Source organism: Penicillium crustosum, assembly GCF_028827405.1.
Source record: "Penicillium crustosum strain IBT 35664 chromosome Unknown utg000002l_segment0_segment0, whole genome shotgun sequence".
Lineage (NCBI taxonomy): Eukaryota > Fungi > Ascomycota > Eurotiomycetes > Eurotiales > Aspergillaceae > Penicillium > Penicillium crustosum.
In genome coordinates, this window is record NW_026623123.1 from 793837 (window position 1) to 809429 (window position 15593).

Here is a 15593-nt window from a genome sequence, read left to right on the forward strand (position 1 = left end):
TACCCTTCTAAAATTAAGAGCAAATTCCTACTTGCCTTTACTTACCGCAATCTAGAGTCAATATCGCTATTGCTCTAATTCAATTCAAGCAGAGCATTGGCGTAAGCGAGTCTGACTTGTCCATCCACTCCGTGGTCCCGATATCCTCCTCGCAGACCCTTTCCCATCAAACACCTACGTACGTAGCTCGGTCTTTCAGGCACCATATCTGACTATGACTCAACCCTTGACCTCATCTTAATCGCAACCTCAGGTTGAGTTTGATCTCCACCAAAATACTCAACCCTCGAATGAGGCACATTCCAACATGGATAATCCTCCACCCCCAGATAAGGCTTCCACTCCCACTACACATTCCTTTGAAGAATATGCTACAAACAAATCACCCCACATGAACAGAAAAAGGGGCATGGTACAGGCCATACACACATGAAGGCCGATCCCTCACAATAAACCTCATTTGTATTCCTGTTTAGAAGAAATCAAATTCCCACGGAAGATATAACGCTGATCTTTCGTTACCAGTCTCCACATTCGGCGCAACGAGAGCGCCTATCTCAAAGCATACTTGTCCGTGGCACCAAGGCTTCCATTTTCCGGATACTCCAGAAACACCCTGTCAGCAGTAACACAGCCTGCACCACCTCGTGGATAAAAGAGTTGCCACTCGATAGAAGGGATGTGGTAATGGGATTCGTCTTTCATTCCCTGGTTCTTTTCAAGGAGGACTACTTTGTATCCACAATATCCGCTCTTCCTTTGTCTGTTATTTGCGCCCTGTCAGCTAGAAGATGAAAGAGGACCTTGGAAATAAACCCGAAAAAAGATGCATTGGGAATGTACCCAAGAACGAATCATAGAGACGATGCCAGTAGATGACTTCCATCTATATTACCTAGCGTGCTTCCATCTCTGAGTATCCCATCCAACTAATAGTGAAATTTAGAATCTTGCAAAGACCATATTGTATTCATAGATATCAAGTCATTTTATAATCCTAGGGCGACTCATCCTCCGGCAAAAAACCGCACTGTTGTGGTGGTCCTAAAATCTCATTGTACCCGTTACGCATATTCACCCGCTTACAATATTGTACAAAAGACCAGCAATATCTGTATGGGTCTCCTGTGCTTTAGCAATGCTATGAGATGGCCCTGCTTTAAATCTTCAGATGATAAACTACGCCGGTACGCCAAGTTCAATGAGAATCAATGGATATAGTAATGGCATACTTGCGAGAAAATGGCCAGAAGCCAATAACCTGCTGAGATACTGTAACATGGTATGTCAAGCAGTTTATGCTGAATGAAAGCTGTGCTTGGTCCGGGGCCGAGAAATCAAACGACATCATTGTGTCCGAGTCTACATATATTCCATAACAAGAAGTCCAGGAAGAATGACGCCCCCATTAGACTTGGTTCCTTTGGTATTACCGAAAGGTAGAGACGCATAAAATCCGGCGAAGCTCCATTACTGGTTAGATTTTTTAGTCCAATAGTATTCCTAGACGCTTTGTAAGAGTTCATATTCGTTGTTTATGAACCAAGCTCCCGTGAAAGGACTACGTTTTTGGGAGTAACCTTAAACTATATGCTTGCGTAGGGTGTTTTGGATGATTTGGCACCGGTATTGACAAGTTTGTCTAAGCTTAAGGCAATTACGATGTGCGGAGATTGTGAATGTATTAGACGAGAGAATTGAAATGGGCACATTATCGATCTTTACGCGTTTCTCATAACTAACCTTAAGGATGAGGGCCTCTCTGTAATGACGTAGTAGTAAAAGCTACATGGCAACCCAGGGAAATATATTTTATGTGCTTATCGATGACTATTAATCTAACTAGTTGGAACATTTTAAGATTAAATAATAATAGTATTTGTTAGCAACTAGGGTTCTACCTTGAAGACTGATATTTAGCTTGATCTAATCTCACAATCAACGAACATCGAGGATTTACTTATGTATTCCGAAGCGATTTAGAGCATATATTATATTGAATACATCATTGATTCCAAAATTTACTCTCATTTTCGCCGTATCGTGCATCTCAGCAAGCAAGATACTATTTTTGACTGCTATCTCTGGCGGAAGCAGTCTAGGCAAGCGGGTGGTGCTGTTGATATCAGAAGAGATCTAGGCGCGGAGTATATCTATCATATCAAGCTGAATCTGACTGCAGATCTATGCAACGCCGTAATCGTGACTTAGTAAAAGTGGTGCGGGGATATTATGATCCATGATACGGGCCGGTTTTCAGCCTATGATAATTCGCAGGGTTATCGAATGAGAGTCAAATGCAGGGAATGAGCCTCTATGCCTGTCAGAACACGGAGACACTATCCACATTCGACTGCGTAATGGGTAAGAAATCGAGACGAGGCTGTACACCTGCATCGTGCCATTGCGGGATGCATCATACAATATATAAATAAGGTGCCGACAACATCTCCCGGTATTCAGTATTGCAAGAAACGCGGCCTACATAGTCCATCGATAAAATGTAGGAGAAAAGATAGTTTAGGGAATGCATTTTACTTTCAATTACTTAGAAGATATACTACTCCATAGCTTATTTACCTCAATACATCGTGAATAAGTAAACTGGTGGGGCTCTAGTGAAGTCATCGGAGAACGACCTCGGGATGATACATGATGGTATGACCTCGGGATCTCCAGGGCTGACAACGTTGCTTATTACGCGGGGTGGCAATGCTGTTTAATAGCATCTCAGGGACCCCGAAGTAATCCCGAACGGATAGAACGGAAACTGTCAATCATATTACTGTACTCCGTATATGACATCCCTACATAGTAATGTTGTAGTTTCAACCGAGACTAAGAAACGGCCTAGCTTATAGTATTACACATGTTCTTTATACCCAACGGGCATAACGGTCGGACTCCGAGCCTCGGAAGTTTCATCTTGTCCGGAATACTACGCGGGTTTTCCGTTAATATACTATTATTATTATATTTTGGTATTATATGTCATATGTCATATATCATATATCATATATTATTATATTACCGAGGTACTTTATACAAAGTACATATATAATACTAATAATAGGCATTGTTCTATTTATTTGAAATGCCCTTTTGAAAAAGTCCCAAACTTGAGGAAAATGAAAGGCGGTGTAATGGAGAGGGGCGCTAGCGGGTGGAAGGCTGCCCAACTGCTTCTGCCGCGTTTCTAGCGCCAAAGCCAAGACCCCGTCATGCTCCGACTGAAACTTGAGAATCGCCACTCATTTCCAAGGTTGGAAGTTATAGTTTTGAAGTCAATTTCCCGATCAACGGCTCTTTGGACAATATAAGAGATCTTCCATATGAATAGGGGAGGTGTCTTACATTGTACTCCGTACGGATACGGAGTAGATATGCACTATATTATTGTAGCGCCAACACCAGCCCCCCGGTTATTGACACTTGTTCTTTAAAAGGCTATGTATGCAATGACGAAAGTGTTCAATGCGAAGGCAAACCCGCCACCCAGATCTCTTATCTGAGATTACCCCTTGCAGATGACCCCGGATTTTACAGGGTATCTGAGTTCAGCGCCTCGATCTATCTATGGCCGTATATCTATAGATCTACTGACGGTCACGATTCCCAGTGAAGATGTGTAGAAAGTGGAGAATGTTTCTTCACAATGAACTTAGAGAAAAGCTCAATAATATTGGTTGGGGAAACTGTTGCTAGCTGCTCCACTTACGGCGGTGATCGGGAGGCCGACACGGTAATAAATGAATATCATTCCACCTCGGATGGGGTATGTATTCAGTCAGTGTAGCTTATTGCGTAACTAAACAGAATACAGAATTCAGCTATGGCTGTTCAGAACAGCAGGAGATATTATCCCCGTTACTCCGTAACTTAAAATAAATATCACCATCATCGACTCCGGGCTAGTTATGTAGGTCAGTTACCCACCCGGGCAGTCAGGTAGTCCCCGGCCAATTAAACCAAATTAGTCATAAGATACAGTACACTAGCCGTTTCAGGTAATCTGGTACATTACCGATCATGACGTTCGCATCCTGCAAGCGGTGTGTGGAGGGAGGTTATGAACTATATTAACTACACTGCTATATACGCTTTCAGGTAATTCTGCTTGTTATTTTTCAATGACTTGACCGTGATAGTCCAAGATCTACAAATTAACCCATCAAGTTACATAGTACTATACTATTGAAATCTCCATGGATAATTACTCGGGATCAGCTCGGGGCCAAGATCCGCTAGGAAAACGATCACGTGGGTAAATACCGTAACAACGCTTATCCCAAACCGGAAGCGTTGCCATCTCATACCCCGTCTTCATGAGCCCTTGCCCCTGCTGTTTCTTGACTTATCATTATTCGATCGCAATATTATTCTCCCTGATCTGAACCCTTTCCTCCCAGTCTTCAGATTAACAAAATTTTATAAAAAAAAGAGGGAGCTGCACTCCTTCAAGTGACTCGACAACTTTCTGCCAAAGCGGGACATCATCCGAGGGTGGACTCCTGCGTGTGAACCCGCCCAAAAACCGCCATCCACTCAAAAGTCCACTCATCGAGGGGCACCGACTGTCTCAAAGTCGCATTCTTATTTTCTTCGGATTTTATCTGTGTGAGCTTCGCGCTTCAACGCGGGACTCGAAGAAACCCTGTAATCCATAAGCCCCTCGGGTTTGGCGTGACATCGCGCAAGACCGGACAGGGAACTAGGATATCGATTCGTCAAACCTCGACTTGGAATTCTCATCATTTTAAACACCAAAAATTAACACTAGCAGTTTGTCACCATGACGGGTGCCACACCTATTGATATTTCCACTCGGCAGACGACCTCGGTCTCGCCGCCGGGTCAACAGGCGTCTAATCTGACCTCGGCGCTGCAAAGAGCGGGCAACGGCGATCGTACAGGCAGCTTTTCACATCTTCCCGGGGGAGGACTCGGCGTGTTCAAGGCACCACCACCTCGTAAGGACTCGATCGGAGCAGCTACAGCACAATGGGGGAACGGGACGAAACCTATCTCAATGTCGGGATCTGCCCGCGACAAAGGTCGCCGTGAGTCGCTCGCAGGAAGTTTGGTGGGTGGTATGAGCTGGGGTGGTGTATCCGTTGGGAGTTGGATACGTGATGAGTGAGTGGCCTGTTCGGACCTAGAAGCCGCGGGGGGACCGCCCACCGTGTGTTGCTATTGTCGCACTGCATCAAGAGCTGACCAAGGAAAATTTCCGCAGTATCATAATGACCGGCACGTCACCATTTACCTTCCAGTCGCCATCTTTCCATTCCTCATCGTATCTCCCGAAGCTGGAAGCGAATTTCATGCGAGACTTTTCGTGCTGTGGTGTGACGTTACCGACGCTCCATGACCTATTACAACACTACGAAGAAGCCCATGCCACCAAGTCGCCCAATCAAGGCCACCGCCCAAGCCAGGGTGAGAATCGAGCTGCCTTGGCGGCTGCTGCAATCGCACAGCAACAGAACCAACAGCATGGCAGCCAAGGACGTGGCCTGCAGCCCGACCGGACCCTGGACATGCAGCGCAAATTGGGCCAGAATCCATCACCATTGCAGCACGCAGATCTAGACACAATCGATGACATGGAGTTGGACGACGCCCTGGGAGACGGAGACGGCTCAGCCTCGCAGATGTTCTCTTCTCAGCTGCATGAGGGCGGACAGGGTGGATATGGTAACTCCAACCAGCAGCAGTTAAATCTGGGTATGCTTCCAAGCCACCAAGGATTCAGCACACCCTCGCAACCTGGTACACCGATCGGATCTGGACGACCTCTTTCACTTCAGAACAATCCGACTGTCTCTTCTGTCAACACCCCAACTTTGATGGCCAACCCGCTTCAAAATTCGCAATTCCGAAATACGCCCGATTCATCCGGACCAGGGACCCCGGCCGAAATTGACGAAAGCATGATGGGTGGTTTCGGTGATCTCAGTATGCAAAATAACACCATGGGCCAAAACCAGAATCAGTTTGGCCGCTTCAATGGGAACAATAATGACATGGTCGATCTTTGCATCGATGAACCGGCTAAGCGGCTGTTCAGCCCCAGTGGCGGCATGGGTTCGCCCAACGCCCACTTTAAGCTCAGTGGAGCTCAATATGGCCCGAATAGCGATATTGCACGACGGATCCGCGAACAACAATTGCTCGCTGGGGTCCCCGACACCACCGTTATTCTTCCCAACGAAGAACCCAAGCCGTTCCGATGCCCCGTTATCGGCTGTGAGAAGGCATACAAGAACCAGAATGGGCTCAAATACCACAAAGCTGTAAGTTTGACCTGATACCCCCTCCGAAGTGTCTTATTTTTCTAACTGCTGCTTCTTTCATTACAGCATGGCCATAATAACCAGCAACTTCATGACAATGCCGATGGTACATTCTCGATCGTCAACCCAGAGACATCAGCGCCATACCCCGGCACGCTTGGCATGGAGAAGGAAAAACCCTACCGCTGCGAGGTGTGCGGCAAGCGCTACAAGAATCTGAACGGACTCAAGTACCATAAATCACACTCACCACCCTGCAACCCGGATTTCCAGCTTGGAGGTCGTAACCTCGCCCTCGGCGGTGGAGTCATGCAAGGGCAGAACATCAACGTTGCTGGAGCTGGCCTCCCTGGAATTGGCGAAGAAGGCCTTCTGTGAACCCATGAACAAATATGTCATTATGTCAATACATAATTCCCAGCTAATTGATGCGAACGATCTCGACGGCTTTCGGGGGTGAGAGCACTCCTGCACACACGATGTCATGATTTTGAATTGGGCCCGGTGACTTTGGAGTTATTGCTTTTCTTTTTTCTCTCTTCGAAAGTTGTTCCCTCTGGCTTATTGACTGGGCTTTGTGATGCCTTTTTGCTTTTCGTTCTGCTATCTGGTAGATCCTACCGGCATGATCGTTTTAACCCCCCACGCTTGATATCCCTCGCCGCTTCCAGATCCTATCTACTTGGCCTGGTAATAGAGCAATTCTTGAGCGATCAAGACCCCCCCTCTCAGCAAAGAGCTGTCTAGAAGAATCTGCTTGCACTTGCCTGCTTTTACTCTCTGTTCATCTTGTTTTGCTTCTTCATACGGCATTCGCGTGTTCCATGGGCGATAAACTAGGGGAATTGGATACCTCCCAAAATCCCCCCTCATACTGCTATTCATTTGCTTTTGCTGCGTTCTTGCAAGGACTGGCTTCGTGCCTTGTTTCCGTGTTCGCGTCCCTGTTCATTGCGTTCATGTTTTCGCTCATGTGCTTCTTTCAACGACGACAGTCGCTCACGCGCTCACCTGAAAATGCCGCCTTGAACACCAGGAACCGAACACCACCAAAAAGTTGGCGAAATGGGATTTGGTTGGGTTTTGACTGGAATCATGTGCGAGGTACGAAATTCTGGGGTTGGTTATTCTTAGACCTCTCCTCTTTCACACCCAGTCGGTGTTCGTTTTTTTCTTCTTCCCTGTGTCTCTACCTAGGGACAGGATAGGGACTGGATCTGGGATCTGGAAATCTTTAAAAAAAAAGTGCGGTTTCTCGGCGTCGGATCATTGTAGATATGGATTTTTTTTATACGAGTTGGCTCTTTTGGCCCAATGTCACTTATCTTCTTTTTCCCCTTGTCTTGCTATTCATTCGATTTTCTTGTCTTCATTTTCGGTTACGTCTGTTGCTGTAGATCCAGGTTCTGGACTTAGACCTAGTACATAGAAAAATTGGCTTTTTAGCAATTACTATTCAATTAATGGCGTTTTTGTTTAAAACCCTCTGAGCTGATGGCTGGAGATAACTCTTAGGACAGTGGAAGTTGTTCAGAATCATAGTTTCATTTGTGCTTATTTTGAAACTACTAAGATCGAATCTTTCAAGCTAGTACAAAACCAACCTCGGAAGGCATGGCATGAGCAAAGAGAAGCATGTAAAAAAGAAGCAGAAGCAGAACCCATCCTCACTTGTAAGCGCCGTGAGCCATTGGAAGCTCAAAATCAAAGAAAAGCGAAGCAAAGACCCGGTTGCTGACCATGTCGATATTTGGGTAGTGAGAATCATGAGAAATATTTCGCTTGCACAAACCGTTTCGAGGGCGTGAATGAAAAGACGTAGGGATTGGTTTTCGTTTGTGCCATGAGATAGAGCACAAGATGAGCAGAAAATTGTTACAGAACGAGGAAAAAAAAAGATGTCGTCAATGGAAATCGGAAGATGGGTTGAAAAAAACATAGAGTAATGGTGTCGGTCGTTTCGATTACCATTCGAATTCACCTTGACCCTTGTGGAAGACGTATCTAGTAAGGTTAGTATATGCAGAACATGGCAGACTGGAATTGACTTACTCTTTGCCACCAGTGGTCAGGATGCCATCCTTCAAGGTGCACTTCCACTTGTTCTTCACGCGCTGGACCTTGTCGTATGTGCAAAGCATAACCTGGCCCTCCGATTCATCTGCGTCATGGTCATCAGCAACGAGGTCATCTGGATCATCCAGGTCCGAGTTGATGGCGTCTTCGTCTTCCTCCTTGACATCTTCTTCTGCGCCATCAAACTGGCCAGTGACGCGAGGGGTAGATGAAGTTGACTCGGTGGTAGCGTTTTGGTTGAGGGGCGCGGTAAGAGCCACACGGCGAGCGACCTTGGCAGAGGACTCGTGCTCTTCCAAGGGACGAAGGAGACCTCCACCCTCATACTGAGACATGCGCTGCTTGAGATGCTCGCGCAGAAGTCGGTCACCTTCTCCATTCTCGGCAGCTGCTCTGCGGCGTGCTACCTCTGCCTTCCAGTCGGTCATCGGGTCACCTCCACCATCGGTCTGTCCAGGACCGATGTGCGGGTAGTTCTGTTCTTGTTTGATTGGTGGCATTTGTCCGTGAGCATTGGGGTGCATCTGATATCCTTGTCCAGCTTGGCCCTGGGCTTGCATTTGGTGGACGGAGTTCGCAGCTGCGGCGCCGTATTTCTGGTGAAGCGCATTTGCAGCACGGTCGCGAGCCGACTGAGGGTTGAGACCATGCGGGGGCATGGGTGTGGTCATGTGCGGCATTCCGGGTTGTTGGCCATTGGTTCCTGGCTCGGTCTTGATGCGAGGCCCGCCCATGGGGGGCATGGTGTGCGAGGGCGCAGCCTGAGGAATTGAAACAGGCGGGGGAACATATTGCTGCTGGGGTTGTTGTTGTTGTCGGGGGGCATTGGAGGGGACAGTAGCCGTGGGGAGGGGAACTGAGTGCTGCTGAGGAGGCTGAGGAGCAGGATCCCAGGGGAAATGAGCGACGTTCACAGAAGAAAGCTTATGTTGCCAGGTCTGTATAATAATTCCAAGGTCAGTATATACGTATCCAGGTTGTATGATATAATCAAGTATGATGAGACAGAATCTTGGCGGTCTAAAAGCGCCTAAGCGGGTAAGAGCGGCACATATAAAGGAAGACTCATAAGCCGGTGTTCCCCCATAAGCACCGCCTCCCGCACCACCTCGACCATCCCCGCTTTTGGGGAAACCTTCCACACCAGACTTTGACAACCCAAGACGGACAATATAGAGTAGGAAAATATCGTACTAACCTCACGCAGATCATGCAGGGTCTGCTGGTCGACACCGCTTTCCTCAAAGTCGACCTGGGAAGCATCACAGACCTCCTGGATGACCTTCTCGAAAACCGCACCCTATGAGACCATGAGTTAGCTCTCATCTCAGATCAAAGAAACTTCCCAACAGGAATCAGGATAACACAGTTATAATTGAGGAGTAAACACTCTATGCGAGCGACGACTGAGGATGAACAGGGTGGTTGTCGGAGAAGAAGCTGGGAACTTACCACTTGCTGGTTGGACATGATTGCTGAGCAAGAACGACTTGATGAGCTGGTGGATGAAGATGCGAAGGGTGCAAAGAGCAAGCAAGAGGGTGACCGGTGAAATGTACTGGGTAACGATAGCTTGGCTAGGGTGTAAAGTGCTCCGTCGCAACTATCAAGTTGCCGGAGTGCTGGTCGATCACGCCCACGAATGACGCAATATCAAGCAATTTATGAATACTACGTATTCACTCAGGTAGAAAGAAGAATAAAGGCCTTAAAAGACAAGTGACGCAAGTGCAAATCTCAGAGAAAAACGAGACGGTGAGTTTCGCGATGGGTTGGCGAAGGTGAAAGTGACGGCTCTGCGGTCGAAATCCCACTGTATCCTGGAGGCTTAGTCATCGCGCGGCCAACCCACATGGGGACTTTTTTAAGTAGAAAAGAAGTAAATCGAGGAAGCAGAGACAAGATACAAAGGAGAAAATGGATGGGCGAAATGAATTAAAGCAACCGTAAGAATGGCATTTGAACAATTTGTACAGCCAGCTTACGGGAAGTAGATACAAAGAACACCATCAAAACACCGAAATCATCACCAAAAAGAACCATTACACCGAAATTAATGTCCCAGCCCATCAATGCTTTCAATATCACCATGAACCAGGGTATCCAACGAAAAAAAGAAGAGGAAAAAAAGGTAATGTTGCAGACGTCTAGCGGATAGTCATAGACTTGGTCATCTGAGCCTTGCTTCCGACACCACCCTCACGAGCAGAGGAGGCACTGCTACCAGCCTTGCGCTCAAAGATCTTCCAGAACTTCAAGCTCTCATCAGCAGCAGTGGTGGCCAGCATCTGTCCATCAGGACTGATAGCACTGTGGAGGACACGGGTCTCGTGAGCAGGGATCTCAACGTTGCGAACCAGAGTCGGGTAACTCCAGATACTGAGAGAGTTGTCGGGGAAGCCGCTGGAGCTGACGATCTCGCGGTAGTGGTTGCTCCAACGCAGGGAAGTGACTTGAGAGCCAGTGTCAATGCTGTTTGTGCGAGCACCGGTGGTAGTGTTCCAAAAGTGAATGTGACGGTCGTAAGAGCCACCGCCAGTGGCAAGGAGATTGGATTGCCAAGGGCACCAGCTCAAGGCCTTGACGGCAGCACGGTGGTTGGTCTTGGTGAACTTGGGCGCACTCAGAGAGCGAGCATCCCAGATGTTGACGAGGTTGTCGTTTCCACCAGTGGCTAGCTGAGCGCCGTCAGCGCGCCATTCTAGACCGCAGACCTCAGAAGTGTGGGAGACAAGCTCAGCGATCTTGTGCTCTGCGATGCGAACATCGTGGTTGAAGACAAGGCCACTACGGGCTCCAGTGGACAGAGTGTGCTTATTCCAGCCCATAACACCAACGCGGGAGTCGTGGCCGTACATGCTGCGAAGCTTGGAACCTTCCTCAACATCCCAGATCTGGACCTCACCAGTTCCCAAACCAACACCAACGTAGGCACCATCACCGCTCCACTTCACGCTGCTCACGTAAGTGTCGGGCGAGGTTTCCAAAAGACAGTTGACGGAGCCAGACTCAGCAGACCAGACGTATACATTTCGCTCCAGACCGATGGCGACCTGGTTGCCAGAGCTCCAGTCGAGCAAATTGAGATAGTAATCATCCAAAAGACCTGGGGCATCCAAGACCCGCTCTGGTGCAGTCTGAACCCGGCGACGGAACTGAGCAGCTGTGGACTTGGCAGGGCGGAGGGGGCGGTTATATTGAGCACGGAGATCAATAGGCTTCGATGACTCGGGAGGGGGAGGCTTGAAAGCGAGGATGCGAGTGTTCATGTTTACCCCACAAGCTTCAGCCAGAGAAGATTTGTAGGCCACGGCGTCAGGAGCCGGGCGTGTATAGGTAGGAGGCTCGTTGTCATCCAGACCCAAGTTCTCCAAAGCAGCAGTAAGGTCGTCATCTGATCCACGTGCACCAATGTCAAAAGCGCTGGCCGCTGAGGCGAGGACTGACGATCCGTCGGTACTACCACTCTTAGGGCGTTGTTTCTCTTCCGGCTTTGCTGCCCCGCTAGTGGCTAGACCCTCACTTGCGCTCCGGTTGGGAATAAAACGGTCCCCAGCGTTATGAGGAATGCGCACAGTTGTCTTGCCAGCACGAGCGCGGGTAGGAATCTCCCGGCGGACGTGCTCCTTGGAAGGAGTGTTGGCTGTTGTGGCACTTGTACCAGTCAAAGTCCAGTCCGAGACACCGAGCTCCAAGTGCTTGGGTGACTTGCGGGTGCGGGTGCTGGCAATGTTCGACTTGTTTGACTTGGGAGAGTCACGGTGGGTTGTGCGGGCTGCTTTCGAGATGGACTTGGCGAAGTGGGCGGAGAGGTTTCCACCGTATACTGACTTGGCTTGATTGCGGCCAGCATCAGACTGGCGAGGAGGGGTGAAGGGTGACGAGTGGCCGCTTGCGCGGGGGTTTGGCGAAGGGCTCAGAGGCATACGGCCTCCAGCAGTCTTGGAGGAGAAGAGTCCATGGTGACTCTTCACCGGAGTCGATGCAGTAACAGAAGCCATAGTAATATATGATCAAAGTAGATGTAATGGGACCAACCCCAATAGAAGATGCAATACGAATCGATGCAAAGGTTAATGTGAGATCAACCAACAGAAAAGTATGCAGACAATTGAGGATAGTGAGATTGAGGTATGAAGGAAAGGAAAAGGAGCTCAGGAGAAAATCGAATAAATAGAAGGTAGGTACTATACTCGTTGCTGAAAAGTATGAGGCTCTCCCCATAGCAACGGTTACCTGAGCTACATCGCGCACTAATCCATATTGGGACTAACGTTGACATACCGCGCTTGCCTTCTTTAGTCAAAATTGTCTTGGCATTTATTTCATGACAATTGCCTGATACGTTGAGGCAAGCACAAAGAACCTGAAAGCCTATACAAAAAAATATCTTCCATAGGATCTTAGAGAAGAAAATGTCATGACCAATTCTGTCAGTTGCGGATATAATTCAAGGCCCCCTTTTTTGCCACTGGGATGGCGCATCCATCTCCTCTCTTGCAACCCCCACCACGTTCCTCTCAGTTCCACCGAGACCCACCACAACTTCTCCCTGTCTGGCCGGGATCTTTGAGGGTCTCTAACCCGATATCCTGTTGTACTTCCTCTATAGCCATGCAGGACGCCTTTCTGATGCCCGCCAGTCAGACTGGCGGTCGCCGGACCAGTGCGGACTATCGACCCGGCATAAAAAAGGCACAAGGCCATGTCCCTGCGTGCCTGGTCAATGCCTCGGTGACGTACTGCAGCAATGATCGCATTTATGCATTCGGGGGGTTTGACCAGTTTACTGATGAAGGTTCACATACTCCTTAACCGATAATCTCTAAAATAGCACTAATGATTTTTTTTTAGTTTATAACCACGTGCTTAGGCTGGACTTGGAGACTCTCCGTTGGGAGCTCGTGGACAACTATGGCGATATCCCCGGAGTTCGCATGGGTAACGATTCTCTCTTCTCATTCGTCCATGTTTAATGATAGACACTCTAACTAAAATTTTTATTTTTGATAGGACACACGGCGACATTATACCAAGGGGATAAATTGATTGTGTTTGGAGGCGAAAATGAACATCGTGAATACCTTTCTGACGTCGTCATCCTCGATCTCAATACCTTCACCTGGGCACTTCCCGAAATTCGCGGGTCGATCCCTCGCGGACGAGCCCGCCATGCTGCTGTCATTCATGAAGATAAGCTTTTTATTGTGGGTGGAGTGGCAGGCGTAGGAGGCGTGACAGGGGAGAAGAATGTGATTTTGGATGATTTGACCTACTTGGATCTACAAACATGGACCTGGTCTCGCACATGGAGCTTCACTGCTCGCTTTGACCATACAGCTTGGGTTTGGGGAACCCGGCTCTGGATATTTGGTGGGTTGGGCCCAAACATGGAACGGACGACTGATATCTGGTGGCTCGACCTTAAGGGATCTCCATCGCTTGCCGGAAATACCACTCCCCAAGGTAGAGTCAACTCCCTGGGCATCAATCTTTCTGCGGCTCATCTTCCAGACTCCATCTCTAGCAGCCCTCATCAAATGTCTCCCCGCTCCGGAATATACGCCGCCAATTCAGGCAGTGTGCAGGTACGCAATTTGGGCCGACGGAAGCCAGTTGCGCCTGGTGCCATATCTTGTCTTAGGTTTGATTCTGGTCCTCATGTTCCCTCCCTCTTTTCTGGTACTCATTTTCATTCATTTGCCTCTGGTGTCCTGCTCGACTTAATCACACCCTCGGAGACCGTACGGTCGCATGATTGTAACCTGTCGGCTCTGGACCTGAACTCGCTACGCTGGCAACGGCTGGCTGATGGCCAAGAGATCTTCCGGCCTGGCTATCGATGGCACTACTGCACTGTCAATGACGCGGGGACCAAAGCATGGCTCTTGGGCTGTAGTCTTGATGTCGCGAATGTACCGGGAGGTAGCGACGAGAATCATATGAGTGAAGTCTTGACTATCGACCTGGAAAAGTATGGTTTGCTAGGTAACGGCCTGTCGGCAGAACCTCCTGAACAAGGTGCACCTTGGCCGTCTGATCAAATTGGCTCTCAGGTTTCCGGGCTTGGAACCGATCTAGCCGCTGTTTTTGACAACCCCCCTGAATCTGGGAGTGGCACGGACTTTGTTATCACTGCTATTCGTGATGACCACGACGGGTCCGTTTCGGAAGATATGGACGATACACCGTCCGTTTCCCCAACCCAGGCCCAGCCGACCTTTGTGGAACAGAACCCCTGGACTTCGGAGCCCATCCATGTCCACCGTATCATTCTCCAGCTCAGGTGGCCACATTTCAAGCGCTTGTACTCCGCTCAGATGGCTGAGTACCACACTAAGCGGATGCACATTCCCGAGCCTTATTCTGTCGTGCGCGCGTTTCTCTATTATCTATACACAGACAGTATCGCCGGTCATCCAGATTATTGCTCGAGTGTTATTGACGTGGCGGGTATGCTTGTGATGGCTAATCTTTATGACATGCCGAAGCTTCGCCTCCTGTGTGTCAATAGATTAGGCCAAGAGCTTGATGTAGACAACGCGGCCATTGTTTGGGAGCGTGCGGGGCGGACCAATGAGCACTGGCTGATGCGCCGAGCAGCAAAATTTTGCATGACTTACTGGGGTCGCGTGGTGCGGACAGACGGTTTCAAATCCCTCAGCCACCAGAGTTTGATTCAACTCTGCGAGGTAGTGGATACAGAAGGTCGCGTTTTCGCAGGGCCTGAACTGGAGATGGTCACATTCGGCGCAGATGGCCTAGGTGACCGAGACAAATGCTCTCGAACGCGGCTGGGATCTACTGCAGACGAGATGTCCGAGGCTGAGGCGGACGACGAAGGAATGGAGATCTCATGAATTGCATGAGTTGCACGAATGGGGCACGCATTATATTCCGGAGTTCTTGGCGGAATCCTTTTTTATTAGGTTGTATTGTATTTGCATCTACGGATTCATATAACAAGTTTTTGGAATATACACCTTTTTCAATATGACCGGGCCGTTCAGCCGCTCCAGGGCTGGCGCTGAGCTCATTCGTCACGAGATGTGGAGCCTCTCGACGTTCTTGACGCGGAGTCGACTCCGGATCGCGGAGGTCATTCCTGTCACGATAAGGAAGCTCTCCATAGTTTCTTACGGCGTTTCAAACAAAATAAAAATGGAAACTTGAAATTACATAAATATCGATGGGCGCTCAAATTCGAAACAATCTGGTTAG

At 48.7% G+C, this 15593-nt stretch overlaps 4 protein-coding genes across 4 annotated transcripts; 2 read left to right on the plus strand and 2 right to left on the minus strand.

The window, feature by feature from the left end:
- Positions 1-4792: 4792 nt before the first annotated feature.
- Positions 4793-6674, plus strand: N7487_003802 (zinc-coordinating transcription factor SFP1; the record flags this gene model as incomplete). The annotated part of the gene is made up of 3 exons (XM_056871549.1): positions 4793-5136; positions 5237-6296; positions 6363-6674. The coding sequence occupies 3 exons, from the start codon at positions 4793-4795 to the stop codon at positions 6672-6674; spliced, it is 1716 nt and encodes a 571-aa protein (XP_056729269.1).
- A 1586-nt stretch (positions 6675-8260) lies between these two features.
- Positions 8261-9842, minus strand: N7487_003803 (transcription initiation factor IIA large subunit; the record flags this gene model as incomplete). Its single annotated transcript, XM_056871550.1, has 4 exons — positions 8261-8300; positions 8349-9310; positions 9571-9672; positions 9825-9842. 4 exons carry the CDS (start codon positions 9840-9842, stop codon positions 8261-8263), a joined length of 1122 nt encoding a protein of 373 aa, XP_056729270.1.
- Positions 9843-10519: 677 nt separating this feature from the next.
- On the minus strand, positions 10520-12373 carry N7487_003804 (WD40 repeat domain-containing protein; the record flags this gene model as incomplete). Its single annotated transcript, XM_056871551.1, has 1 exon — positions 10520-12373. One exon carries the CDS (start codon positions 12371-12373, stop codon positions 10520-10522), a length of 1854 nt encoding a protein of 617 aa, XP_056729271.1.
- Positions 12374-12779: 406 nt separating this feature from the next.
- On the plus strand, positions 12780-15232 carry N7487_003805 (Kelch motif domain protein; the record flags this gene model as incomplete). The annotated part of the gene is made up of 3 exons (XM_056871552.1): positions 12780-13170; positions 13227-13313; positions 13386-15232. Exons 1-3 carry the CDS (start codon positions 12849-12851, stop codon positions 15230-15232), a joined length of 2256 nt encoding a protein of 751 aa, XP_056729272.1. The 5' UTR covers positions 12780-12848.
- Positions 15233-15593: the final 361 nt, after the last annotated feature.